Source organism: Hippoglossus hippoglossus, chromosome 8, assembly GCF_009819705.1.
Source record: "Hippoglossus hippoglossus isolate fHipHip1 chromosome 8, fHipHip1.pri, whole genome shotgun sequence".
Lineage (NCBI taxonomy): Eukaryota > Metazoa > Chordata > Actinopteri > Pleuronectiformes > Pleuronectidae > Hippoglossus > Hippoglossus hippoglossus.
This window is the reverse complement of record NC_047158.1, coordinates 10,916,577-10,941,215: the sequence shown is the minus strand read 5'-3', so window position 1 is coordinate 10,941,215 and position 24,639 is coordinate 10,916,577. Positions and strand designations below refer to the sequence as shown.

The 24,639-nt window shown below is 43.0% G+C and overlaps 5 protein-coding genes across 7 annotated transcripts; 2 read left to right on the top strand and 3 right to left on the bottom strand.

Moving 5' to 3' along the window:
- The first annotated feature begins 2,416 nt into the window (after nucleotides 1-2,416).
- On the top strand, nucleotides 2,417-3,747 carry LOC117766851 (cytochrome c oxidase subunit 6A, mitochondrial). Its single transcript, XM_034594234.1, has 4 exons — nucleotides 2,417-2,568; nucleotides 2,887-2,962; nucleotides 3,290-3,432; nucleotides 3,515-3,747. The coding sequence occupies exons 2-4, from the start codon at nucleotides 2,887-2,889 to the stop codon at nucleotides 3,602-3,604; spliced, it is 309 nt and encodes a 102-aa protein (XP_034450125.1). The 5' UTR covers nucleotides 2,417-2,568; the 3' UTR covers nucleotides 3,605-3,747.
- A 1,910-nt stretch (nucleotides 3,748-5,657) lies between these two features.
- Nucleotides 5,658-12,498, bottom strand: armc5 (armadillo repeat containing 5). Its single transcript, XM_034594200.1, has 8 exons — nucleotides 12,212-12,498; nucleotides 11,536-11,941; nucleotides 11,412-11,442; nucleotides 10,902-11,012; nucleotides 9,071-9,947; nucleotides 8,391-8,950; nucleotides 7,898-8,030; nucleotides 5,658-7,591 (listed from the first exon to the last, which is right to left on the bottom strand). Exons 2-8 carry the CDS (start codon nucleotides 11,932-11,934, stop codon nucleotides 6,121-6,123), a joined length of 3,582 nt encoding a protein of 1,193 aa, XP_034450091.1. The 5' UTR covers nucleotides 11,935-11,941; nucleotides 12,212-12,498; the 3' UTR covers nucleotides 5,658-6,120.
- si:dkey-66i24.7 lies at nucleotides 12,218-15,478 on the top strand. Of its 3 annotated transcripts, none has more exons than XM_034594228.1 (3): nucleotides 12,218-12,285; nucleotides 14,031-14,866; nucleotides 14,928-15,478. In XM_034594228.1, exons 1-2 carry the CDS (start codon nucleotides 12,237-12,239, stop codon nucleotides 14,651-14,653), a joined length of 672 nt encoding a protein of 223 aa, XP_034450119.1. In that variant the 5' UTR covers nucleotides 12,218-12,236; the 3' UTR covers nucleotides 14,654-14,866; nucleotides 14,928-15,478. The 3 variants fall into 3 exon arrangements, with proteins under 3 accessions (XP_034450119.1, XP_034450118.1, XP_034450120.1); XM_034594227.1 differs by lacking the exon at nucleotides 12,218-12,285 and adding an exon at nucleotides 12,620-12,963; XM_034594229.1 differs by lacking the exon at nucleotides 12,218-12,285 and adding an exon at nucleotides 13,014-13,300.
- A 15-nt stretch (nucleotides 15,479-15,493) lies between these two features.
- Nucleotides 15,494-17,954, bottom strand: LOC117766840. The gene is made up of 3 exons (XM_034594214.1): nucleotides 17,194-17,954; nucleotides 16,762-16,993; nucleotides 15,494-16,655 (listed from the first exon to the last, which is right to left on the bottom strand). The coding sequence occupies exons 1-3, from the start codon at nucleotides 17,506-17,508 to the stop codon at nucleotides 15,943-15,945; spliced, it is 1,260 nt and encodes a 419-aa protein (XP_034450105.1). The 5' UTR covers nucleotides 17,509-17,954; the 3' UTR covers nucleotides 15,494-15,942.
- A 440-nt stretch (nucleotides 17,955-18,394) lies between these two features.
- Nucleotides 18,395-23,407, bottom strand: elob (elongin B). The gene is made up of 4 exons (XM_034594232.1): nucleotides 23,259-23,407; nucleotides 21,659-21,793; nucleotides 20,057-20,165; nucleotides 18,395-19,852 (listed from the first exon to the last, which is right to left on the bottom strand). Exons 1-4 carry the CDS (start codon nucleotides 23,259-23,261, stop codon nucleotides 19,740-19,742), a joined length of 360 nt encoding a protein of 119 aa, XP_034450123.1. The 5' UTR covers nucleotides 23,262-23,407; the 3' UTR covers nucleotides 18,395-19,739.
- Between the last annotated feature and the right edge of the window lie 1,232 nt (nucleotides 23,408-24,639).

Here is a 24,639-nt window from a genome sequence, read left to right as displayed (position 1 = left end):
CTCCAGCAGCACACCTGCTGCACATGCACATTGTACCTCTGTCTGTCTGCCAGTGCACGTCTGTGCACAGAGCCATCAAAGTGAGATGGTGTTTCACATCTGCCCACAATAACACAAGTGCTAGACATCCAGACTGGCTGCTTGCATGACTGGCTGACATCACTTCTGGCCCTGGTTCCTGTTTGCATTGCAGCCGGAATCAGCACAGACAGAACGATAGACAGACAGACAGACAGACGGACGGACTGACAGACACAGACAGAGGCAATTCTAAAAGTGTGAAGATCACACAAACACAAAAGAGGCCACCATTCATCTCACTTATTTCTATAATAAAGGTAATAAATCAATCAAAATCTAAATGCATAATACAAATTAACATTAAGGTTAAAAATGGTCACTGATCCCAATGTTGGTCCTTCCTGCATTAGATGCCACTTGAGCCCAGCCACAGCGGGACACATGTTCCTGGACTGTCCATCTCTGACTACATTTTGGGGTCCCATTTTTGAAACCTTCTCATGTCTTTGCAGTAACACTATTGAGAGCAGTCCGATTACAGCCCTTTTTGGAATTCCTAGTGAGGGTATTACTACGCCCCAAGCTCACTCTATAGCCTTCACCTCTCTTCTAGCTCGGAAGCTTATTCTTCACAATTGGAAGTCTGAAAAGCCCCCCCTCATTCATAGACTGGATCAGAGACCTACTACCCTTTATCCCGCTGGAGAAACTCAGATATAACAGATGCAAGTCCCGTCAAACATTTAGACACTTTGTCCCCCTTCATAGAATTCACTCTCACTCTGTCATTCTCATACAATTATAGTCAACTTTTTCCCTCTCAATTAGCTGCCCCGTCCAGTTTATGTGTCAGCACTGGGAATGGGTGATGCTTTTATAACTCAGGATGTTTAGACTTGTTTGTTGCCCGTGTGATATTGTCGATGAGCCTGTGTTTTGTTTACTTCACCTTTCATTAGTGAAGGTATTCATCGGTTTCTGTCCGCACCAAATTATGTATTTTTACATGTGGGTGTATATGTCGTTTTTATGTATGTACCTACTGTGTGTGCAAAAATAACCATGCGGATGTGTATTTATGTATACCTTTATACTAGGTGTCTGATTATTGAGTGGTTCCAACTGTATCAGCGAATCAAGCCCCTTTGACTTATCATGTGTAACCCCCTCTTTATTTTTATTTTCTTTCTCTGTTATGTTTGTTTATTTACTCACTTTAATATTTATTTAAATTGTCCTTACTTATTTGTATTATTATTATTATTACAATTATTATTATATATATTATTTTTCTCTTCTTTCCGTTGTATTTGCCGTCTTCTAGGGTGTCTGGGGGGTGTATAATTACTGAAAAGGGTCACTGCAGCAGCGAAAATAATAAACTCCCAAGGAGCAGGTAGCCCTCAATCTGCAGAAGTGAGTCCTGATCATCCAAGTTCCCTGAAGGCAGCATTGAGACTGTTTACTCACAGCAACACTGCCCCATCTGGTGGATGTTGTTTTAGAGACTGGCTGATTTGGATTTTTGGGCCTGATACTGTAAGGAGTACAAATAATTGCATCCAGATTTATCAGCCAATATATATATTTTTTTCTTATATTTGAGGCTTACTAATTGACAGTTTAAAGCTAAACTTTATTATGAGTGACTATAAACTATATACAACCAAATATATACTATTTGAATTCAGAAAATAAAAAGATTTCTTCAAAATACACATCTTTTCTGTATATTTATTTCTGTAAGATAAACATAATGGTCTGTATCTATATAGTGTTATTATAGTCTTGATGAGCACTCAAAGTGCATTACTGTTTTTTTTTACCATTCACCCATTCATACAGTGCATCTATGGGCAGCACTTATCTTGCCCAAGGACACTTTGGCATGCCGATGGGGAAGACTGGGATCGAACCGTTAGAGGAAGCCCACTCTACCCCCTCAGCCACAGCTAAACAGAAAACATAAACGTCAATGAAAGGCTCATATTTGACAATCTTATCAGTCAGTGTACTGTTTTGACCCTGAGGGACACCATATAACAGAGTTATGTTTGACTAATAAATTCAAAAATACAAAACAAAAAATAACATCATTGCATCTGTGCCCCACAACTGAGCCAAGTGCTTTCAGTGAACGACTGAGGACGGACTGTCTATCACTGCTGCTCCATAACTGAACCCAAAAGTGACTTCAGACTCACTGACTGTGCCAAACAGACCTGTAAGGCGATCTCTTCATGAACGTGGGCCATTAACAAGGTTTTATCAGCCCTCTGTCTTTTCTTTATCCTCTGTAAAAGCATGCTCCACGTCCACCACAGCACCAGCACACCTCCTCCCCCTCTTCGTCACACATCAGCCTGCCTTTTGCACTTGCCCAAATATAAACTGTTTCTTGGCGCAGGGACAGATTGAAATGGGGAGGAGTTTGACACAGGGAGTTCAGCTCAGGACAGACTGAAGGACAAACAAGCGTGAAAGGTGGATTGGACGGGAAAACAGGAGGAGATCAAAACACACGGAATATTAACTGCTTTGAGTAAAGTAAGTTCTCACCTGACTTTCTTGTATTTGAGTTTGAGAAGAGTTATTACAACTCTTGATACACAACACCAGTATGCCTCGCCTCAACCCTTAGATAGAGATATTGTTCAACTAGTGCATGCAGTTTCCTTATACGTGACATTTCAGCTGTTTTTGGCTCAGAGTAAAAGCTCGTTAAGGCTTCTGTAATATTAAATATACATAAGCATGAAATTAGTTTTCTTACACATGACATTAAAGTGTATTTTCACTATCCTGGTGTGGTATCTCACATATATCTACACCTCAAAGAGCATATGTTTCTTGTGTCCTCTACAGATGTTTGTGTCTCCAGTTGCCGTGGTGGCTCGTCGCACACTGGCTGCAGCGTCACATTCAAGCCATGAGGGAAAAGGTCAGTGCGTCTTCACCGACTTGCTCGATCAAATGCAACCAAAATTGGACAAAGCCTCCAGATCCGGAGCTGCTACTTGCAGCAGCTGCACCGAGTCCTGTTTACTTTAGTCGTTGCCTTAAGTGAAATGTCTGCAGAGTTGGCAGCCAGCCTGCACAATCCTGCACTTTGGCACCAGCCTGTTTTATTACCGATATGGGTTTTATGAAGACACAGCCACTTTAAAGTTTTTTTTTTTGTATTGTTCCATTAGATATTGTCAGGCTGTGTTCTATGCTTCAGCCTTGCTCTTTCACTTTTTTTTTTTTATTATTTTTTTTTCTACAGCAAAGACCTGGAAGGTCATGAGCTTCGTGCTGGCCATACCTGGTGTTACCGTGTGCTGGATCAACGCTTACATGAAGGGCCAGGCTCATTCACATGAGCAGGCCGAATTTGTGCCGTATCCCCACTTGCGTATCCGCACCAAGGTGAGTCTCGGCCTTCCCTCGCACTCTCACATTTTCAGCATGATTTACTCCCAGTAACAAGGAAATGATCTTTCCCCTTTAGAAATTTCCCTGGGGCGATGGAAACCACTCTCTGTTCCACAACCCTCACACTAATGCCCTGCCTGACGGCTACGAGAGCACCCATCACTGAGGAGCAGCCACATCCTGCTGCACGCTTAAAAAGAAACTCCAGCCTGCAGTGTACTCGGCTTAATTATCCAGACCAGGGGGCCAAGCAGTACCGCCGTCAAGCAGTACACCCAGACAGGATTAAAACTACTTTGTGCTATGTCATAATGAGTCCGTTTTCATTATTTTAATTGAGAGTATTACTCAAATGAATTAACACTGAAGTGGTTTTAAATAAGTTTCTGGGACAATAGTAGTTTTACATCTCATTATTCAGACAATGTTCAACTATTTCAGCTGTCACATTTGACTGCTGTTTCATTGTGCCCTTTTTGAAACTACCACTAGAGATTGGCAAATTCAAACATTTTCACATGCAGCATTTATGGGCTTAAGAGCATCAGGTTGCTTTAAGTACAACAAAATCCCATGAAAATATAAAAACCAACAAACAAAAAGTCCTACAAATGGGGCATTGACAACTACTGCATTTAAGTGGTTGTCAATTATTCCCACTAAGTAGTCGACCAGTCCATTAATCATGGGAGATTACTTCCAACCCTTGTCAATGTGTGAGAGAGAGTGATGTGACGTTTAGAGAAGTCTCCAATTGTCGTCTTTCGAGTCCACTCTGTTGGGGCTGACAGCGTTAGCAGTAAGCTGTGTAGATTTAGATGGTGAAGCACAGCGCTGGTATTGTTGTTGAACTTTAGGGCAGCCTTACTCATATTTCATTTGCTCTGGTAAAGTATTTCCACGCTGTTGATTTTAGTCGAGGATCTGAATCTGAAACCATACTTTGTTCCGCCTCTGGTTCTGGTCTGCTGTTTTAGTGCCAAGACTACTGTGTTAAGAGTCACAAATGAGAACTGACATGTCCCAAAAAGAAAACAGCGCCCCCTGCTGCATATCTGCTGTAGATAGCCTTACTTCTGCACAGTGCTAAACCCACAGATGAAAGATGAGTCTACAACCATGCAGTGTTGACGAGTCTGTGAAGCCCCTCCCTGCTAACAAAATGTCCTTGTGTTACACGATTGTGCTTATAAGCATGATCTTCTCTTACGCTAAATTTAAAGTTTATCATTAGTTTATTTAGAGTCAGTCCCAAAGACCATCCTGCCACTGCAAGTGCAAACTACAACAGAAATTGCACCAATCCACTGCTAAAAATAGTCCCCAACAAATGCACAAAAGTAATGTTTGCAAAAGAACTATATTGTTCTATGTTTAAATAAATTATTTGTTCCTTATATTATATATTCCTCCTCCAAGGAGGTTGTTACCACTGTCTGTTTATTAGTCAGCAAGATTTAGCAAAAACTACTGGATGGATCGCCACGGAAGTTATTGGAAGAACAAGGGATAAACCATTTTACCTCAGTCTTCTTCATGAATGCTTCTAAATTACCTGTCTCATAGATTTGAATTGAATATCTAAAACATTTAGAAAAAAATACATACCTTTCCTTTGTAAACATTTGACCTTATCTGGCACGTAGCACACGTGTTTTAATGCCTCAGGCCACATGTAAATATATTCACGTGCAAATTACTTGGGTCAATTTGCACATATATCTGCACGTGAGGCATGAAATAGACATTTGTAATATTAAGGATCAAACCTGACATTGTGGCCCACACAATTATTACCTACACCAAAAGGTTATGTTTTTGTCTGAGTTGGATTGTGCAAAAACTGTTATTACCACAATAACAGATTACCACAAAACTTTGTGGAAGGACACAGTATGGGTCAGCAAAGAAACCATTAAATTGTAGGGTTTGGTGGTCCAGATCAGGAGGTGGATCCAGGAATTACATCTCACTATATTTAACATTGCAAGAATGGAGTATTTCTTCGACATTTTTGTAGATTTTTTTAGAGAATAATTCATCTGGATAAAGTTAAATGTGGTTGGTTTCATAAGGGAACTGTTGGGTCTTTGTGGATGTATGCCAAGTTAAAACCAACAACTGTCATGACCGACTGACATTTACTGAAGACATGCAGTCAGCTTGCTGCCGCCATTCAGCTTCCACACACTCAAACAATAAGAAACTGAGAGCAAAGGGATGTTCCACCAATATATTCAGAGGCATAAATTTCTATGCAGCAGGTTTAAACCTATACACTGTATATCTGCTTTTTCCATATAATCTCTATGTACAAAATAAACAACTGGCTCCTTATCAACCCTGATAATTCCAGTACTTCCAGCTAAATGACATTTATCAGATGCATTGTAGTCATGTGCTTAGACTTTTTCCAAAACAAAAAAATTAAATTAAAAATAATCACAATACAAATGTCATTAGAAGTTAATCTGTCAAAGGAAAATTATATAACAAAATGGTGTCATGCTGGCACAGGCTATACTTTATACCATTTATACAGTAAAATTATGAAAATAAATCAAGTCAGTTCTTTTAGTAGCATGTTCCTCAGATTATAACCTGCACATGTACTATGATGTTATTTCATAAATTTAATACAATGATAACTTAACCATGATAACTGGCCTAAGAACTTCCTGCTCAACTCAGAGCCACTGTGGCCAAACTTAGTAAATCCTGTTTCAGAGTCTCTGCACAGCCGGCCTCTCTGGCGAGTCTGCGAAGGCAATCAGCAGCGAAGGAGGAGGTCGAGAAGGGTCGAGGACAGTCCTGACAACCCAGCAACAGAGACAAACAGGCCCGACCCAGCGCTGGGTAACTGTAGCGCTGGGAAAACCAGTAAACCTGTAGGAGGAGAGAAGCCAGAGCCCCACCTCCTGAATCAGCGTCTGACTTCTGAGCTGCTGATTTCAGAAGCTGGGCCGAACTTTCATTTAGGTTCTTTGGTTTTAACCTTGACTCCTCTGATTTAAATGATTTGTCCATAATTGCCCCACAGCTTGATTTGGAACCTGAACTCACACTTTTAACTGTCTTGGAACTTGAACCGTGTCCTCTTTTAACTGCTCCAACAACTGAGGCTTTTTTATTGTGCGTTTTCTGTGGGGAACTGTTCGCTTTCTTTGCCTGTCCTGGTAAATCTTCGGTTTGCATCTCAAAACCGGACAGCTCTAGCTCAGACGTTTGCTGAGCCAGTTTCTCCTCGGCAGACTCATGGCAGTCTTGATCCATTTTAACTGCTGCTCTTTCAGGGTTGTCCTCTGTAGGAGCCGGATCAGCTCTAGTTGCAGCAGCCTTGGTGGAGCAGGACAGAAGACACGACTCACAGAGATCCTCCAACTCTCTCTGCAGCTCCGTCACCAAAAATCGACAAGCTCCAATCATCATCTCACCTAAAGGTGTTTTCTGGAAGTCTTCTGCTGACTGGCTTCTGCTCCTCAGTCCCTCAAGGACCAATGAGTCAAAAATCTGACACTGTCTGCCGCTCTCTCCTTCATCTCCTTCCCTTGTTGATTCTCTGTCCTTGGTGAGACGACATCCATGTAGGTAATGCAGCACTGGTAGTAGCATGCCCGTGCTGACATCTTTGATGCAGATGGGTTCTCCTGCATTACCCTGAGCTTCTCCAAATCCGCCTCTCAACAGAGCCCTAAAGTACTCAGAGCCCACCCTTTCTGTCCCATCCACCCCAGCCACAGCCTCCCTATTGGCTGGGACCTGAGTCCCATCGTCCAGCAGCAAGAGCAGGTCAAAGTTTGAGAGACTGTAAGGACATTTGTCAGTTAGCCGAGGCTTTTTTGAGGGAGGTGGCAAAACTCTGCCAATTTTACTGACTGAGTGTGTTGCAGCTAGATTTAGATGTTTTTTGTCCGGTTCAGTTTTCATGTTACTTGTCAGTGCAGACAGGCATTCACTCAGGAGAGAAAAGTACAGTGAGTGAACCTGAGAGGTCTGACCTGCATGGGGTGAATTAAACAAGTCAGAAAGCAACCTTCCACATTCAGCCGGGTTGCCTTCATCCAAATCATCTTCATCATCACATCCAAGTGGCTGCAGAGCCAAGAGCAGCCCACCACTGTCCAAAAGAAGTTTCTTCAACAGGGACTTGTTGCTGTTGAAGAGAAAGACAGTCCATTAAGTTCAGATACAAACCTTTCTGTGGTTTTTCAGCTGTTTTCTACTGTTGGCAAGTGTCATCAAAGTAAAGCAGTCACTAGTTAATGCCTTTGCAAAGATAAAAGTTAATGCAACAATTTTTTCTTAATAACAGAAAAAGATTATGTGGGGAAAAAGGAAAGGTTTTATCAGGATGTGAACTTAATTTAAATTGTCAAATATAAAATAAGGACAAAAAAAGGAATGTTAATATTTCAGTTTTAAAAATCTCATGATTACAAAGCACTCATCCTCTACTCACCTGCTGATAAATGGCAGAGACAGTGCACAGTTCATCTTGTCCGAATCGGAGCCTGACATCATCACATGTGCAAGAACCCCAGAGCCAAAGCCAGACTCACACTGGACACGCAGATTGGTGAGAAGTGCAACACCTACACAGACATTTAGCAAACTGTTAGAAACTGCTCATGTATAAACTGAAAATGTCCAGCTGCTTGCTTACAAGCAACATAAACATCACTGTTAGCCTACAGTTAGCTGTGCGTCCAAATCGCACCTAAATCGACACTGCACTTCCTTGGGCCCTTAAAGATACAAATGCCAAGACAAAATTTGAATTTGGGATAAAAGAGAGCTCTCACTCAAGCACAGCAGGAACCCCGCGTTGTGATATTATGATTATCGCATTGGAGTCGGAACATTTTTGACTAGTGCATCCCAACTTTTAACTAATTTAATCATTTATAAAGTGTTGTTTATCAACTCAACCATTGTTAAGATATTCATCTTACCTAGTTGTTTAACTTTGGTTTTTACGCGGCTCGTCTGCCTCTCTTCCCTTTTGAACCCTCCCTCTCTCTGACAGAGATGGTGGTAAATCAATCCCACTGATCCCGTTCGGACCAACGCCTGCAGACAGTTCGGGTTGCAGCTCAGTCTGCAAAGCATACGGAAGCACCTGCTGCTGGGGTCCTGGTGCTGGGTGAGGTAGTAGAGCAAGCCAGACATGATGCCTGAGCTGACTAGAGCGACACTGGGATCCGTGGCGTGGGAGAAGCACGACAGCAGCAGCAGGATGGGCGACTCAGTGGTCCAGGGTTCAGGGTGGTAAGGGTGGTGGTAAGTCATGGGGCGGGGAGCAGAGGGAAGGGTGTCAGAAGTGACCTTAGTCGCAGAAGCTGACGATTGAGCCCGCTGCCTCCTTCTGTGAGGGGATGAGAACTTTGATGGGGCTGAGGTTTGAGGGGATGAAGATGGTGGGATCTGAAGATTGCCCCATTCCCCTTCAACACCAGAGGAATCCAACAGGTCACCCTCAGAGGAGATCAGTCCCTCAGACACCAACCAGGATCTGGGGAGAAAGCAACGGGGAGCACAATAAAGATGTGGATGAACAATGGAGAACGGTAAAAATAATACAATCATTCACAGGAAAAATACAAAAAGAAAGCAGCGTGTTTTGTTTCCATACCTGAGGCTTTGAAAGCTTGACGAACCAGCTTCCTCCTTCTTGCAGCTCTCAGGAGCAGGAAAGTCGAAAGAGTCAAAGCCTGCTGTGGGCAGGAGCTCAGTGGGAGACATGTTTGACGTCGTGCTCACATCCAACTTCTCAGCACATTGTTCCTCTCCTCTGGTGAGCTGTACTAGTCGTGCTATAAGCAGAGGGACCAGCCCTAACTCTTGCAACTGCTCCATGGCAGATTCATCGAAAACAAAGTCTACACAAGCCAGAATGATGAGCCAGGAAAGAGGATGATTCTGATGGGCGGACAAAAAGCTAGTCAACACCTCCAGTCCACCGTTCTCCTTAACCTTGGCCCGGTTGACCGCCTCCTTGCAGCACAAGCACAGTGCCTTGAGGAAGACTCCTGACTTCAGCGGGTCCTTTTTGACTTCTTCTGTGAACTTCTGAATGACGTCCAGTGACCCCACCAGAGGACGCAGGCAGCCTTGGGAGCACATGTTGGCCAAAGTTTTCAGTGCCAACTCCTCAAAAGGTTTTCCAGCCTCCCCTAATGCCATGACGCCAAGTTGAGCGATGACCCCAGAGCGGGACACCTCCCTGGCACATTCAATGCCACAGCCCCGGGTCAGCTCGTGTAGGGTCTTTAGTGCCACCCGCCTCAGCCCCTGGGGATATTCTGGAGCGATGAGAGGAGCGAGAGCAGATAAGGTCCCTTGGGTGAGCAAAGACAGGCGGTTCGAGGGAGAATCCGAGAGGTAGCCAAGGGCCCGAGCAGCCGACTGAGCACACTCCAGTTTAGGACAGGGTTCTTTTGGTAGAGCAGCAGTGGGAGAGGACGGGGCAGAGGAAAGAGACACACAGAGGAGGAGAAGAGGAACACCGCCTGTACGGAAAAAAGAATGTTTTATTATATGACTTTGGTCATTTCAATAAACATTTCCAATGTAAAAAACGGTGACCTCAGGGACTCCTGAGACTTAAATCTTATGACGAGATAACAACAAATTTGGATGAATTGTACATATGTTATTTCCATCCACTGAACATTTATGGTCAGTGCCTGTGGGAAATGGAGATGGACACGTTTCCAAATGTCTTGTCAACCAACAGCCCAAAAACGTTTAATCGATTATCAAAATGGTAATAGTCATTCTAATCAACTGGATTAACTAATCAATTTAGTGACTGATAATTTAAGCTGGATAGGTTACCTAATTCTTGAGTATGAGTCTCATCTGTTACTGTGACAAGAATAAAAAATGTGATTACCCAGTGTGAATATCTGTCTACTAACGATAAGCAGAATACCAAAATGTAGACACAATGTGTGACTGATATTGCAAACATCTTATTACTGTCATCAACCAATTAAATAATAATCAGTAATACAGTGTTATCTGTCCATATATACAGTATCTGTTAATGTTGAGAAAAATGTATTTAATGTATAATTTAACTTTTTGGTTTGCTCCATGTTACATCTGCTAACATGGAGGAGGTAGGGCTTATAACCTAGACTGCAACCAGCCACCAGGGGGCGATCAAGACACTTTGGCGTCACTTTTGAGGAGCTGTCATATCAGTCATCTCTATGTAGTCTATGGTCTATATTGAACACCAAATATTAGTCAACCTGTCCATTACTTCATACATGATTATTCTTTCACGCTAACAGGTATGTACAATAACAGTATTGTAGCACTGACTATTAATCTACTGCTACAGCAAAAACACAATTATCACTCAAGTAGCATTTAAAGTAACTGCATCGTTTAATAAATGCTCAACTGTCGGCTGAAACTGGTGCGAGGAGACACACTGACATGTTAACACTTACCAGATGAGTGGATGAGTGCACAGCTTTGTGGATCCATGGCCAAGTTCCCCAAAGATCGGGCTGCTCGGTTCTGGATGGTCTCCTGGGCCACATTTCTCTTCAGGATCCCCACTGACAGAATCAAGAAATATTTATTTAATTTTCAGAAAGATACCACGGCTTTAATGTCTGAAACACTAAAGCCCGACCAATTTATTGGTTGGCCGATATAAAAAGGGGGATGTGAGCCTTTCACAGACAGAGCACCACATCAGATATGAGAATGTTTATTTTACAGAATAAACATTAAAGAAAAGATGTGCATTTATGTTTACATTTTACCATAACAATGTTGCTCATTTCAAGTTCTGGATATTTGACTGTTTTTAGTTTTCTTTTTTTATATATAATATAGTTTACAGTTAAAATGTAAAATATTAAACCTCAATTACATTTCTTTGTCATAAAGGTTTGATAAATATATTTTAGGAATAGGACTCAAGAGACATGAGGATGTGTAAAAGCACTCACCAACGGTATTTATCCCATCAAGTTTACGCACCTAAAATAGAAGAGAAACATTTTAATATGATTTAATTTGAATTACTGCTTTGGTCAAAACAGGTTTGAAGAGTAATTATTTGTTAAGCTCCACCTCTATACGCGTCTTCAGATCGGTGCAGCAGTTTGCCAGGATGCTCAGGGCCAGGTCCAGTGTTTTCCTGGAGCAGTCCGGGTCTTTGAGTAGGTCCAACAGGGGAGGGAGACCCCCTTGAGTCCTGAATCTGGAGATGCCAGCGTCACCCTTGATGTGCTGCATGCGGATGGCGACCAGGGCTCTCCACTGAGACGTTCTGGACCTCTTGTCCGTCTCCCTGCCACCACCTGAGTCCGTCTTGCCACTGCCGGCATGGTCAGCCCCCGGTCGAGGTTTGAAGAGGTGAGCCAAGCACCAGGACAGGGAGGACTCTGGGGACGATGAGGATGATGCATGACCGTCTCTGGAGGCTGCTCGAGACTGTTTCCCTTCACCTTGCACCGATGCTGCAGCCATGGTCCCTCTGAAAGTCAGGAAACAGCTTCAATTAGTTTCTTCTAAGGTTTTAAACACTGTGAGGTGTCAGTGGAGGCCTCCAGTCAAACATTTACAGATAACATGTTTATAAAATAACGTTCAGAAATACGTAGCAAATTACCCAACGGGTGAAATATGTTCGTATTACTGCGAGTTCATTCTTATTTGTAAAAAAAAAAAAAGTTTAAGACAAAAACACAAACAGCTGTGGTCAGAAAACTACAGATACCAGCATGAAGAAGTGAAGTTGTACCACCTGACGCCGCGGACGCTGTCGGGAGATGGAGTTCCAGCCGCTTCGGTCCACTCCCTACAAAACAGGCCTACATGGTGAGGAGGCCGAACGAGCGTTATTCTGCGTGCTGGACGTGTATTTTCTCAATGTAGCACCATTTTGCACAACACCTGACGAACCAAAGCTCTACTGCGTCAATGTTTTGTCACCACGGGCCGAACAATCTTTGTGAAACAGAATGCAATCGCCTGCGTTAGCCGCTAACGCCATCTTTAGCCAAACAACTAAACAGGGGCGGTTGAGGGAGTGAGCAGGGAGCGAGGAGGTGGGGCGCAAAGCGAGGTCGTGGGACTTGTAGTTCGAAGCGTCGCTGCTCGCCAGGGACAGGCAACGCGTTTCCGCTCATAAGAAAACTACACTCCCAGTGGCAGCGAGCATTGGTGGCTTACGTTGAATAACTCGGAGCGTTTAGGGATTGTAGTTGAATTGGTCGACGCGGATACAGAGACGACTGCGCGTTTCAATAAAAACAGACTACACGTACCATGATGCAAAGCGACGTTGTTATACTCATCGTTTTACTCAATGCGAGGAATTGCAGCGGTGCTTCCGAGGGGTTGTTAAACTCCACGTTAGAAAAATAAACAACTTTAACTGTGATGGTTTTTGCTCCAACGACATGGAGGTGATCGAGACCATCGTGATACAGAGCGCTGGACAGGAGGAGAAGGAGGCGGTGGAGTCCAGCGTGGACGGAGATAAAACTAAAGCAGGTTCGTGTTCACAGCTTGAAGTTAAACAGTGATCGCGTGAAGCGAGGAGGGCCCGATGAGTGCGCTGTCTTTGCTCAGTGTGGAGTCATCAACCATGATTCACACCAAGCAAGTCACATGAATCAGAGTTAGAGATCCTCTGGTGACGTACAGCTTCAAAAAGATGCTCCATTCAGACAGTCAGAGAAATGATCGAACTTTAAAGAGACACCTACACGTGTGTTTAACTGTAAACTGAATTATAAACTGTTCTTTGAAAACACATAAATACTTGTTTTATCATCACATCACGACTTAGTGTTTCAAACTGTCTTGGACGCTGCAATGCTGACGTGAGGTAAACATTTGGGACGTCTACGTTCAGATATATTTTACACCACCAAAAGTGGATCAACGATGGCTCATGTGTGGGAATCTGGAAAGCTGCACTCATTTCCCAATCTATGATGAAACTAAACCCCTGAACCAACAGATTGTCTGTTTTCCAGAGATGTCCCCCATCCTCTCCTGTCCCTCCATGTCATCAGACATGGCTGCTTCAGTCTCACCCACACACACGCTGCTGAGACAGAAATGTTGTGTGGAGTAGAGGACTTCTCGCCTCCGGAGTTTCCTGGCAGCCAAGACCACCGATGCCTGTGCCTGTGTTTCGTATTGCTCGAGACCACAGTGCTTCTCAGACATGGTTATGGTTCAAATGGCTCAGGACAACTGTGGTCTTAGAAGACGTGAAGCCCTCTACTTCACACATTTCTGTTGCAAAAGTGTTGTCTGCCACTGGATTCGTCGCTTAAAGCTAGACAACCTAGATAACTTAGGAAAGCTAATTGGTATGTTGTATGTGTGTGTTTTTGATATTTGTATGGGAGAGAGAAATGGGGTGTAGACTTATCTTTGACTCGCCTCCAAACACTACTTTCTAAAGTCATGTTTTGAATTTCCTGGGAGAGACACTTCAGACAAAACGTACGAGTAAAGTTACACATAAAAAAGTGTGTAAATGTTTAGTACATGGTCATAATTATATACCTATCAATGACATTATTCACCTTTGTTTTCCTGTGCAGAATTTATTTGGACAATGCAGGCCACTTGGCACCTCATCAACACCCGACTGGAAATGGATCAGGATTTTGACCAGCCAGTGTGTAAGAAAAAGAAACTCTGGGAGATGGTGGCGGAAAAGGTAAATGCCAAACTGAGGGAGTCGGAGGTCACGGACGTCACTGTGAAGGCGTACGAGTGTGATCTCAAATGGAGAAACATGCTGGCCACCTACAGGAAGAACGCGGAACGAGCCAAGAGGCTCGGGGAGGCCAGGGTCCACTGGGAGTTCTTCAAGGCCATGCATGAGGTCCTGGGCAAGAGAAGGGAGGAGGTGGAAGCCCAGCGCAGAGCAAATCTCAGCGGGTCCAAAGTAGGAAGGGTCATAGCCAGCAAGAAGTTTATCCCTATCCTCCCCACACCTGCTGCAACTGCAACAGCAACAGCCACACCCTGCCCTGCCCGGCCTCCACAGGACGTCCTGCAGCTGTACATGGAGCTGCAGGAGAGGAAGATGAACATGTGGGCCCAGCAGAAAGCCTTGGAAGAGAGGAAGATAGAGGCCATCAACAACCTGGCCCAGGCCATCTCCAACCTGGCTCAGCAGAACAGCACACAGCTGTCGAAGGACGGACATTTGGCCTGAAGAAACGAGACGTGGATCCAAACTTCTTACCCAAAAACTTTTATCATATTGTTCAGAGAAAACTTTGTATTATACGTTTTTAGAAAATGAACATGTTTGCACATTTGTTCTGTTACAGTTTATACCGTTGTTTGGCGAGTGTGAATTTTGTAAAGCTGAACATGTTTCAAAGAAAACCGTTTGGGACGGGAGGTTGGCTTCAGAGGAGCAGATGTTACTGGAGGGAGTGTGGTGGTGAAGCGGGTGCAGCAGGAGGGGGCCTGGTTATAAAGAGATCTGTTAGTGAGGAGAAGAACTTTGAGTAGGATCCGCTGTGGGACTGGGAGCCTGTGAAATCTATGATGGACAGGGGGGATCTGGTCACAGGAGCAGGTGAGGAACTGAATATCAGAACAAAGGCCCATGTTCATTACAGAAGTTTTTATCAGTCCTAAACTCTGCTTTGACAGATCAGATTACATTTTTATTTTCTCTTTGTAAAATAAGGTGAAAATCCATCCCTCTGTACCACTTATCCTTTTAAGGGTTGCTGGTGGCTGGAGCTAATTCCAGCTGACATTGGACAAGAGGCAGGGTTCATCCTGGACAGGTCGCCAGCGTATCACAGGGCTAACAAACATACAAACAACCATTCATACTCACATTCACAGTTTACTAGTCTCCAACCAACCCTTAATCTGCATGTCTTTGGACCGTGAGGGGAAGCTAGACACGGGGAGAACATGCTCACACCACACAGAAAGACCATGGTCATGCCAAGATTCAAACCAAGAAGCCTCTTTTTCCTTGAAAACTGTATTTCTGTCTGTGTAGTCAGAACCAGACAAAGATTTTTGTTAAAATAAAACTTTATTTTACAGGAGAGTGAACACTTGTTTTCTTAAGCTGCTTTCAGACATGCACTGAAGAACTCCGCTGTTTCTTGAATTTCTCTGGATTTCTCTGTGTGAACTTAAATGTCCAACAAAAAAAATTATAAAAGTGTTAAAGCGGTGACATATATACGTAGAAGACGTATATTGTCATGATAAGAGCTGACGACGGTGTCGAGGTGCTGTAAACAAAATCACGTGATCTACACAGCAGAGTTAATGCGTCACTTCCTTCACCCGGCTGCTCCACCTCTCGCCTGAGTATTGTTGATGGTTTGTTGCTGTTGTGAACGCATCTGTGCAGAAAACCTCCCGCTGTGTTGAGCATGTGTGAAAGGCAAACTCTGGGTAAACTCTGTATCCATTTCTCCGGACTTTACCCGGAGGACATGTCTGAAAATGGCTTTACAGATGTCATCAAGACTCAAAGCTTTTCAACAACAAATCTGTAATGGCGTCACGTCTGCATACGCCCTCATCATCCACGTCCCCCTCCCCCTCTTGGGTTATGGTTTCCTCTCTCTCCACTTCTCCTTGAACCACCCATCCCATGTCCAAAAACGCATTGTGCAACACACAGGCGGTCAGCACAACAGCGCTGGCTCGATTGTAGCTCCCAATATCCAAATACCTTAGTCTCTGAAATCTGGCTCTCAGGTTTGCAACGGCCTGATCCAGAATGTGAAAGTGCTCCTCCAGCGTCTTGTTGTAGAGCTCCTCTCTCGGGCCTTGACTTGTGACATATGGAGTTAGTATGTGAGCGGTGAGTGGGTAGCCAGCTCTGGCTACAAGGCAGGAGCCCGGAGGCATCAGTTCAGGATGCTGTTTAAGTTTGTCTCTGAGAGCACTGCCTCTGTCAACGTCTGATCCTTTACTGATTCTGCAATGGAGGAACCGGCCTCTGCGGTCACATAAAAGCTCAAGGTTTAACCAGGAGTCTGGATGGGCCTCCTCCTTCATCCTCTTCACCTCAGGCACTGTGCTCTCCACGTCATGTTTCCCTATGGGCAGGCGGATAGGGATGCGAGTGTGTCCCAGCACTCCCAGCACCTGAGGAACACTTTGCTCTCCGTCTTCTTGCCCCTTCCCTTGACTGGAAATCGGGAAAAGGGCGTCCACCGCCTCTTCACCTGGAGAATAGAGAGAAGATACCACCACCATTATCATTTTCTGTTTCTGCAATCATGTACAACATTGTGCTGATCACCCCCCCCCCCCCTGCTGTCATCAACCCACCAACTGGCCATCTGATTTGCATCTCCTTCAGCGTGTTGACGCGCTCACAGAAAGAAAAGAAGATCTTGTGGATGTTTCCTTTCTCCACGAGGAAGCGGCGGGACACTGAGCCGTAGCTCACACGCTCGGAGAGCAGGGTGAGGGACAGCAGGATGGTGTGGGACAGAGAGACGCGAGCCCGACCCACCAAACGAGCCTGTGATTTGGATCTGTGGAGCAGGTCTGTGATGTACTAATGAAAAAGAAAAATATCCTGTTACAGTAGCCAACATCAGCAGATATACAGCCTATAATGTGCATTGTACACTGTTATAATCTTGAAATCCTTTTTGGGGGGGGGTGTTAGTGTATGTGCAAACAAGTGGAGCCAAGCTCTCTTTGACACATTGTTCTTTAAAGAGTCTCAGATATGATGGAGGACATCATGATCACCTTCACTGCTGCACTGTCCACAGACTCCAGTCGTTCCTGGGGCTCTGCGGGTGTCTCCTCCACCCGGGGCCCGCATGCTGTCGCCGCTGGGTGTAAGACCTGGGGCCCCACGTGTGGTTGAGTCTGCAGTAAGTGTACGTACACAGCCGGAGGAGGCTGGGCTCTGACCTCGGACAACAGCTCAGCCTCCAGGATCTCCTCCACCGCCAGGTCCAGCCGCTGCTCCAGCTCGCCCGCAGAGAGAGGCTGCCACTCCCGCCCCACCATGTCCAGCACGGCTCTCCCCGCCGATAAGACACACTCACTGGCGTCCATTAGTGACGGGTGATCCTTTAACCAACTTCCCCTGAGTCTGCGTAAGGCCACGGGGCATCGGCTTTGTCGTTTGTCGCACAAACACGACAGTTGTTGTTGTTGTTAGCACACCGCTAAGTTAGCTAACGCGCTAACGTATGCTGCGTTTGAGTGCCGTCTGAGTTCAAGGAAAGTTGATGCGCGGTGCGTTTAGGAACCGTGGGCATTTTTATTTCATAGTTTGTAAAACGGAATCGTCCAAAAACGTTGTGCTCTATACATTTAGTAACTTTATATATATTATACACACTTATATTTGTGTTTTTAACGGCAACATTTCATTTAATGATCAATAAGTCGACCAACAGAATATTGGTAATTTATCACACGTTTTGTATGATTTTAAATGTATGATCAGTTTGCTTTGGAGCAGTTTTTAGTTTGCCTTAGTCTTTTCTTTTAATCCTTTACAAAGTGTCTATACGTTCCTTGAAAAGCCCCATACAAATTTATTATTATTATTATTATTATTATTATTATTATTATTATAGGTAGACAAAAACATAAATTTTTTAACTGGGATATTGTACTAGGCTTTTGTTATTTTTTACCAAACTTAATTAAGAAACAACCAAATTAGTCATTTTCAGTGGCATCTTTGTGCATAGTTGTCTATTACTGGTTCCCCAAATGTAAATTGAAAAAAAAAAATTGGTAGAAATCTAAATGTTTGCACACTGCAAAGCATCCTATGACTGGCAATAGGTGTCTATTTATTTTAAACATATCAAACTAGCTTAAAAGGTGTGCACTACATGTATTGCATATAGCAGTAACTTTATTTCAGCAGTTACACACAACATATATTTACCATGGACTTCACAATCAAAAACACCACAGTGCACAATGGTGAAAAACAGTTGTTTTAATGTTAATCAGTTACAAGTGCAACTTTGATCATGTCCCACTGTTTAACAGCCTCAATTTGCAAATGCTTTTCTTTTTGATATTTCATTCAACATCCCAGAGTCAGTGTTTTTTTTAATTGTAGTTTTCTAGATGACTCATGACCATTTTCTATACACTTGAATTTGATTTTTTTTGTTGTGCATAATAAGTTCATTTCGTTTTCTCACTTACTGTTGTGTAGTTTGGGATTAATGGTGTATGACACAACACAAGTTGCAGCATGAACTAAAAATAAAAGGGCAGTGATTCTGGTGAAAACAGAGGGTGACGTGTACAGCCCACTACTTACAGACACAGTTCCATAACTCATCACACAACTTTCTGTTGGACTGAAAATAATTGATGTTTACTGTAATCAATTAGGCCCAATGATTGAAGTCAACAAAATCCAATCTCCTCGATTTCATGGGCTACAATCAACACTGGTGAGGAAAGTTGGTTAGATCCCACCTTTGTCAATTATGGAAATGAATCAATAATCAATATTTTTGCTGCTTTGTCTGTGGCACACTTCCTTTTAAACACCAGGTTCATACCAGCATTACATATGTCGTAGATACTAACGACTGAGCCCATTAAGTCTCTATGAGCAGTCGTAGGATGAAAACTACAACTACTGATAGATAAAGTACGAAGAAATCTTCACCTTAATGCCAGATCCCCTGCTGACAAGTGAATCCAGTTCATTTCCGATTCATATTGTTCAAAAGGTCTTGAAATACAGATAGTAACTTAGAAATTCACAAACCCTACCTATTGTCTCAACACATATCCAGGCCAAAGACCAAAAACATGTCAAATTCTAGTAATAGTTTAATAAATGAACACACAAACATAAAAGGCTAAAAATGTCACACCTTATCAACTCCCACGTTTAAGCCAGCAAATAAAAAACACAAGTAAGGCAGCATTAGCCTTACCCCAAATAAAGACTAGAATTCATTAAATACGAGGTACGATTCTTAATGTTCAGCCTTGACCAATTCTGTGGATGACTGACAGTGTCATGACAAGTCCATCAGGTATCTCTGAAGGGCCTTGTGTGAAAGTATCAATTTAGCATGCGCTCCGATTTCAGGAAACAAATGAACCACTTTGAAGCACCCACCCCCACATTTAAAACAAGGGGAATCAGTGTTTGTATTTGTTTGTGCCCAGCTCAAGACAGGTGAGGTCAAATTCACCCCGCTGAGGCATTGCTTCCCCAAAATTCAGCCCCTTACTCCCCCTGTGCGTCCTCCCTCAGACCCCCTGTGCGTCCCTCTGCTTTACCGCCCCTCCCTTCACTGTACAGCCTGCTCGTTGGCTGTGCTGCCAGAGTCCTGGGGCTTCATGACGTCAGGGAGCTCAGGGGGAGTGGAGAAGGACTCGATCCTCAGCTGCTCAAATGAATCATCTGGGAGAACGACAGAGAGGGGTGACGTGACAGCAGTGAAGAGGGAGAGAAAAGACACCAGGTGGAAACCAAATCAGATCGCAGCAGATAATTGGAGCTCGCAACTCCGTGGCATGAAATAAACAATGACTAATTGGTGCAATGGTTACAACACTGACTGAAAATGGTCTAACATCGGGGTTGGTTAAAGGGTGAACTACTTACCACCCAGACGGAAAGCTAACCCCACTGTGGCTGGGGCCTGAGGTCGGGCCGTTTGATTTGTGAACCCACAATTTCCAAGAGTTTGACCATCGTTAAGCAGCACGTCATCCTGGTGAAGAAAATAAACAAAGTAAAGTAGAGCCGGTTGTTCATTAACTACAGTTAACCTTCAGAAATTATGTTGGTGATTGCAACATCAAGATGTATATCAGGATATAATCTAATTCATTTTCTGTAAATACATAAGAAAAGTTTTTAGCAAGAAATTATTAAACAGGCATGTTGTCATGTATTTAATCTTGAGAACAGAAAAGGAATACACTAAATCACAATGATGAAAAATAGATATATTTTGATAATGACAACAGCATTGGAAAGGCCTCAGATACAGCCAAAAATGCTGAATCAGGCATTGGTGAGTATGTACATACTGACCTGATACCACGCCTTTTAAGTATATTAGTTTTATCCAGATAAAACTGCATTTTTCTTTTCCTGGAAATTACTTCTTCTGCGCCAATCCAAAACAGCAGTTGCTATGTACTGCCACTGACAAGTACCGTTTTTAGAGCAGCGTGTAGAAGGTGTGATTTTGGTTATTGTAGCTTAATCCAGAGCTAAAATGTCAACAATTTGATAATAATGGAACGTCCAACTAGTAAAACAGCAACTACAAGACTTCAGACTCGAGCTATTTAAAAGAAGTAATTGTTGTGTAGTCCTTAATTCACTTATTTGTTTTGCCGTTCAGTTATGTCTGTCAAACCAGGTAATAAAATCAGTTCTATGGCATCCCTTCTCTGTATGTATTTGCTTTTCAAAGGGTTTAGCCTGAGCCTGGTCATAAAACAATGATAGCAATCATAATGTCCATACAGGTTTAGCAGCATACAGCTGTTAAAATACATTATTCAAGTACTGGTATGGGATGGGATGGCCGAAACACAAAGTACAGGTTTTAGTATCGGTGTCAGGGAGGGAAAAATTATACCAGAAATTCTCTAATGAGCAACAGCAGGTTAAAATACAATGTTACCAAACAGCAGTCAAGCTCCTTGATTCGTAACACTGCACACATATGTCTGATATAACCAGAGGTAATACAGACAACTAAAAAAAGATGTAGAGTTCTGTAAACAACAGTCTTGAACCTTATAAAACCTTCAATCTCAAACCAAAAAGTATTCGTTTAACTGTCATATAAGATGAAAAAAAAGACCAAATCCTCACACTTAAAAGCTGAAAAAGAAGATATTTTTCATTATAGCTTGAAAAACAACTGAAACAATCAGTATCATTCACTGATAATGCTAAAAACTGCTAATTTCCCATTAAATCACTACAACAAATCAGATTAATTCTTGAAACCTCAAATGATATATTTTCATATTACACACCTCTACATTTTCCTTGAACTAATATTGCTCTAAACTTACATGAACATGTTAAACCAATGGAGGCGTATGAACCAAAATAAACAAAGTTGTATGCTATAAACATACTTTCATATAAATTTATGAATCACTGGAGATGTAATTTGTGTTGTTTGATAAACAACAATCCCTCACAACTGAAAAGATGTTTCAGGTACACTTATTTCACCTTATAAAGCCTCTGATCTTCAGGTGGCCTCTTTAAAATGCCTTCCACAATGCGCTTCAGTTCATAGACTGTGGTAGACTCTTTGGCATCTGTGAAGATGGTCGCCTTGTGACGTCGGATCATGAGAAACACATCCTGAGGTGAGATCAGGGGACAGATGAAAAGAGTGGAATTCAGAATCAGTATACACCCAAGCACATTCACATCAGAAAAACAAACTTTCTCAAATATGATGACGACTGTGGAATAACTTATTTATGACCCCGTTCAGACATGGTATTAACATCCGCCCTGAGTGATCTGATCACAATTGATCTACTACTCAGCTGACTTCCTCTGACCCGCAACCATTTCACAATGAATCAAAACTATTGTTACGCTTCCCTCTGCCCATACGTTGATAGCGCTATGTAATAATTTATACTTTTTTATGTTTAAAATCTTACACCTACACCCGCCCAGACCTGGTATTTATAGTCACTCTTAAGACCTGTGATCCAATCCTCAGGACATACATGTCACTGAGTTTATAAATCAGATTTTTCAGAGGCTAGGGAAGACAACCACTATCTATTCATCCCAGCACGACGTCTGCCTTCATCAGATATAAGGTTTATTAACAAATAATAGTGAAAAGCATGGGAGTGGTGTCAGACTTGATGTGTGGTGGTTCTGATCTCGATGAAAGCTGCTCAGTACACTCACCACTGAGCCAACAAACCAGAGAGGGATCCCAAGAACCCAGATCGTTGATACATTTAATGGGACTCAAGATAACGTTTGTAAACTAGTAAAAATAGATAGTTGATAACTTCGAGGTCCGTGTATCAGCCAGGTGACACAGGGTGACTATGTGTGGCAGCAGGTGGTGAATCTGACACTGACAGCAGCTTTAGTGAGTTGGTAAAGATACAGTACAGCTCTGCTCCATAACGTTACTACAATCTCTACACCCCTGGCGTTTAAAGACCCACGGTGCTGCTGCAGCTGCTAGCTAACGTCATGGCGAGGTAGCCTAGCTGCAGCGATTAGCCTGCTGCTAGCTTCTGTCGCTTCCTCAATAAACAGGACATGAGAACTTTAGGCCCCGCAAGCCACGGAGTGTTAAAACCCCGACAAACATTAAAACCACCACCTCTATCTCCAAACACTAACTAATATTCTAAAGTAACGTTTGTTTCGTAGATAATAACGCTGGCCGAGCTACAGCAGCTAATGACAACTTTAGCTAGCTCCTTAGCGGCTAGTTAGCCATTTTTAAAAAACCAAAGTTTGTTGCTTGAGCTGTCACGTCTTCAACATGACTTTATCTCGACCCTCTCCGCTAAACCGCCGAACGACCCGAGCATTGTCCTGTCACGTCCTGTGTGCGTGAACTGACGTGTTGACATTAGCCAGCGCAGGTCTGCTAGCCTCCGTTAGCAGAGGTTAGCTAAACAAAGGCAGCAGCTCTTGGACGGTGGCTTTTAGTGACAGGGATCGTTCGGCCACTGGCGGCACAGGTCTGAACCCACAGAGGAGGACATGATGGCGGATTAAAGTCGGCCAGACGAGTCAACAGGCCGCTACATTATGAGATGTTTCTGTTTTCCTCACTCACCATTTCTTGCGGTTGGCTGCACACAGGGGAAAAAACGCCTCCACTGCAGCGACTACAGCTCACAGCGGCATCGGGCTTCAGACTCAGACAGCTGCGGGTCCAGCACCAGCCAGCAGGGGGCGGGGGAGGGCTTTATCCAGGAGTCAATAATACATGAGGTTTAAAAAAAAAAAATACAATAACAGTTTTATTGTGTTTACTAGATCCACTTTTTAAAATGTCTCTCATGTGGTTGAAGCACAATGTATTCACCATATTAAGTTTCAGCTCAGTACACATTTATCCACAAACATTATTATTTATTTCAGAGGTTTCCGAACTTTTCAGCACCTGACCCCCTTTTGTTTCCCAAAGGATGTTTGTTTGAACTAGTTCACACAGTAGTTTGCACATGTTGCAATGTTTTCTGTGGTGTGGTTAAAAAAAACCTGTTGCAGGCTGCAACCGATGCTGTCGCTATTCTGTGGTAATCACCTCTGGAGTCACGAGGAGACAAAGAAAATCGTAAGGCTGATGATTATTCACATGGTTTTACTTTAAATTTAACTAGCATTTTTTATCTTTTGGAACAATTATGATTAAAATATCTTACAACAGTCTCCTTATGGAAATTGGGGTTACTGATTACCTTTCTAGATAATCAGATTTGATGACTAAAAAATTGAAGCATTTTTACTAAGGATGGCTTTAATAATTAAAAACCAAGGTACATATGAAACCTTCTCTGTATTGTAAGTACATCTAGTTGACTTTTATAAATTATAATGATGAGGTATTGACCCAGCACACAAAATAACTCCACATAATTCAAGAAAGAAAGTAATTGTTGAAGTGCTGTGGTTTCTCATGAGCTTGATTCGAAATACTTCCCCCTCCCTGGGGAAACAAACAAGTGTTTTTTTGTGAGAGGACTTCTCTTCTCCTCTCAGCCTGACAGCAGCTGTCACCACAGAGAGTGGGACAGCTGAGCCCACATCAGCACGACAGACACACGCACGTATCAGCCGAGGTGTCCCAGAACATTTGGGATCACAGTTTGATTTAATCTTGCGAGGTTTGGGATTTTTTGATTTGATCGGCTGGTCAGCAGCGGATACAAACAAAGCAGACATTTGTGACAGAAGTCATGACTAATAGTTGATTCAGTTTCAGGGTCCCGATTTTTTTCTTTTGCAGGCTCTTACGGAGACGCTTAAACTAAACAGAGCAGAGGGGTCATTAATAAATATCGTCAGTGACACGCGACATCAAAATGTCTGCTGTGAAATAGGCCTTTAAACACACAATTTCAAATAATTATTTTGTGAAAGAAATCGCATTATTAATGTTCTTAAATTAAAGTTGTCGATTTAGTGACGTCTAGAAAAAGAACACATGCTCT

Bases quoted from the DNA above. Each gene is read 5' to 3' on its own strand.
- LOC117766851 (XM_034594234.1), top strand. From the start codon at position 2,887: ATGTTTGTGTCTCCAGTTGCCGTGGTGGCTCGTCGCACACTGGCTGCA. The intron at 2,963-3,289 runs GTCAGTGCGTCT...TTTTTTCTACAG, and splicing joins TTCAAGCCATGAGGGAAAAG to CAAAGACCTGGAAGGTCATG. The intron at 3,433-3,514 runs GTGAGTCTCGGC...TTTCCCCTTTAG, and splicing joins ACTTGCGTATCCGCACCAAG to AAATTTCCCTGGGGCGATGG.
- armc5 (XM_034594200.1), bottom strand. From the start codon at position 11,934: ATGGCTGCAGCATCGGTGCAAGGTGAAGGGAAACAGTCTCGAGCAGCC. The intron at 9,948-10,901 runs GTAAGTGTTAAC...TTTTCCGTACAG, and splicing joins TGCACTCATCCACTCATCTG to GCGGTGTTCCTCTTCTCCTC. The intron at 8,951-9,070 runs GTATGGAAACAA...CTTTCTCCCCAG, and splicing joins TCAAGCTTTCAAAGCCTCAG to ATCCTGGTTGGTGTCTGAGG.
- si:dkey-66i24.7 (XM_034594227.1), top strand. From the start codon at position 12,870: ATGGAGGTGATCGAGACCATCGTGATACAGAGCGCTGGACAGGAGGAG. The intron at 12,964-14,030 runs GTTCGTGTTCAC...TTTCCTGTGCAG, and splicing joins CGGAGATAAAACTAAAGCAG to AATTTATTTGGACAATGCAG.
- LOC117766840 (XM_034594214.1), bottom strand. From the start codon at position 17,508: ATGGACGCCAGTGAGTGTGTCTTATCGGCGGGGAGAGCCGTGCTGGAC. The intron at 16,994-17,193 runs GTGATCATGATG...CTTTTTCATTAG, and splicing joins TGGACAGTGCAGCAGTGAAG to TACATCACAGACCTGCTCCA. The intron at 16,656-16,761 runs GTGGGTTGATGA...TCTATTCTCCAG, and splicing joins GCAAATCAGATGGCCAGTTG to GTGAAGAGGCGGTGGACGCC.
- elob (XM_034594232.1), bottom strand. The intron at 20,166-21,658 runs GTGAAATAAGTG...TTTCTTCACCAG, and splicing joins AAGATCAGAGGCTTTATAAG to GATGACGTGCTGCTTAACGA. The intron at 19,853-20,056 runs GTAAGTAGTTCA...TCGTTCTCCCAG, and splicing joins GTTAGCTTTCCGTCTGGGTG to ATGATTCATTTGAGCAGCTG.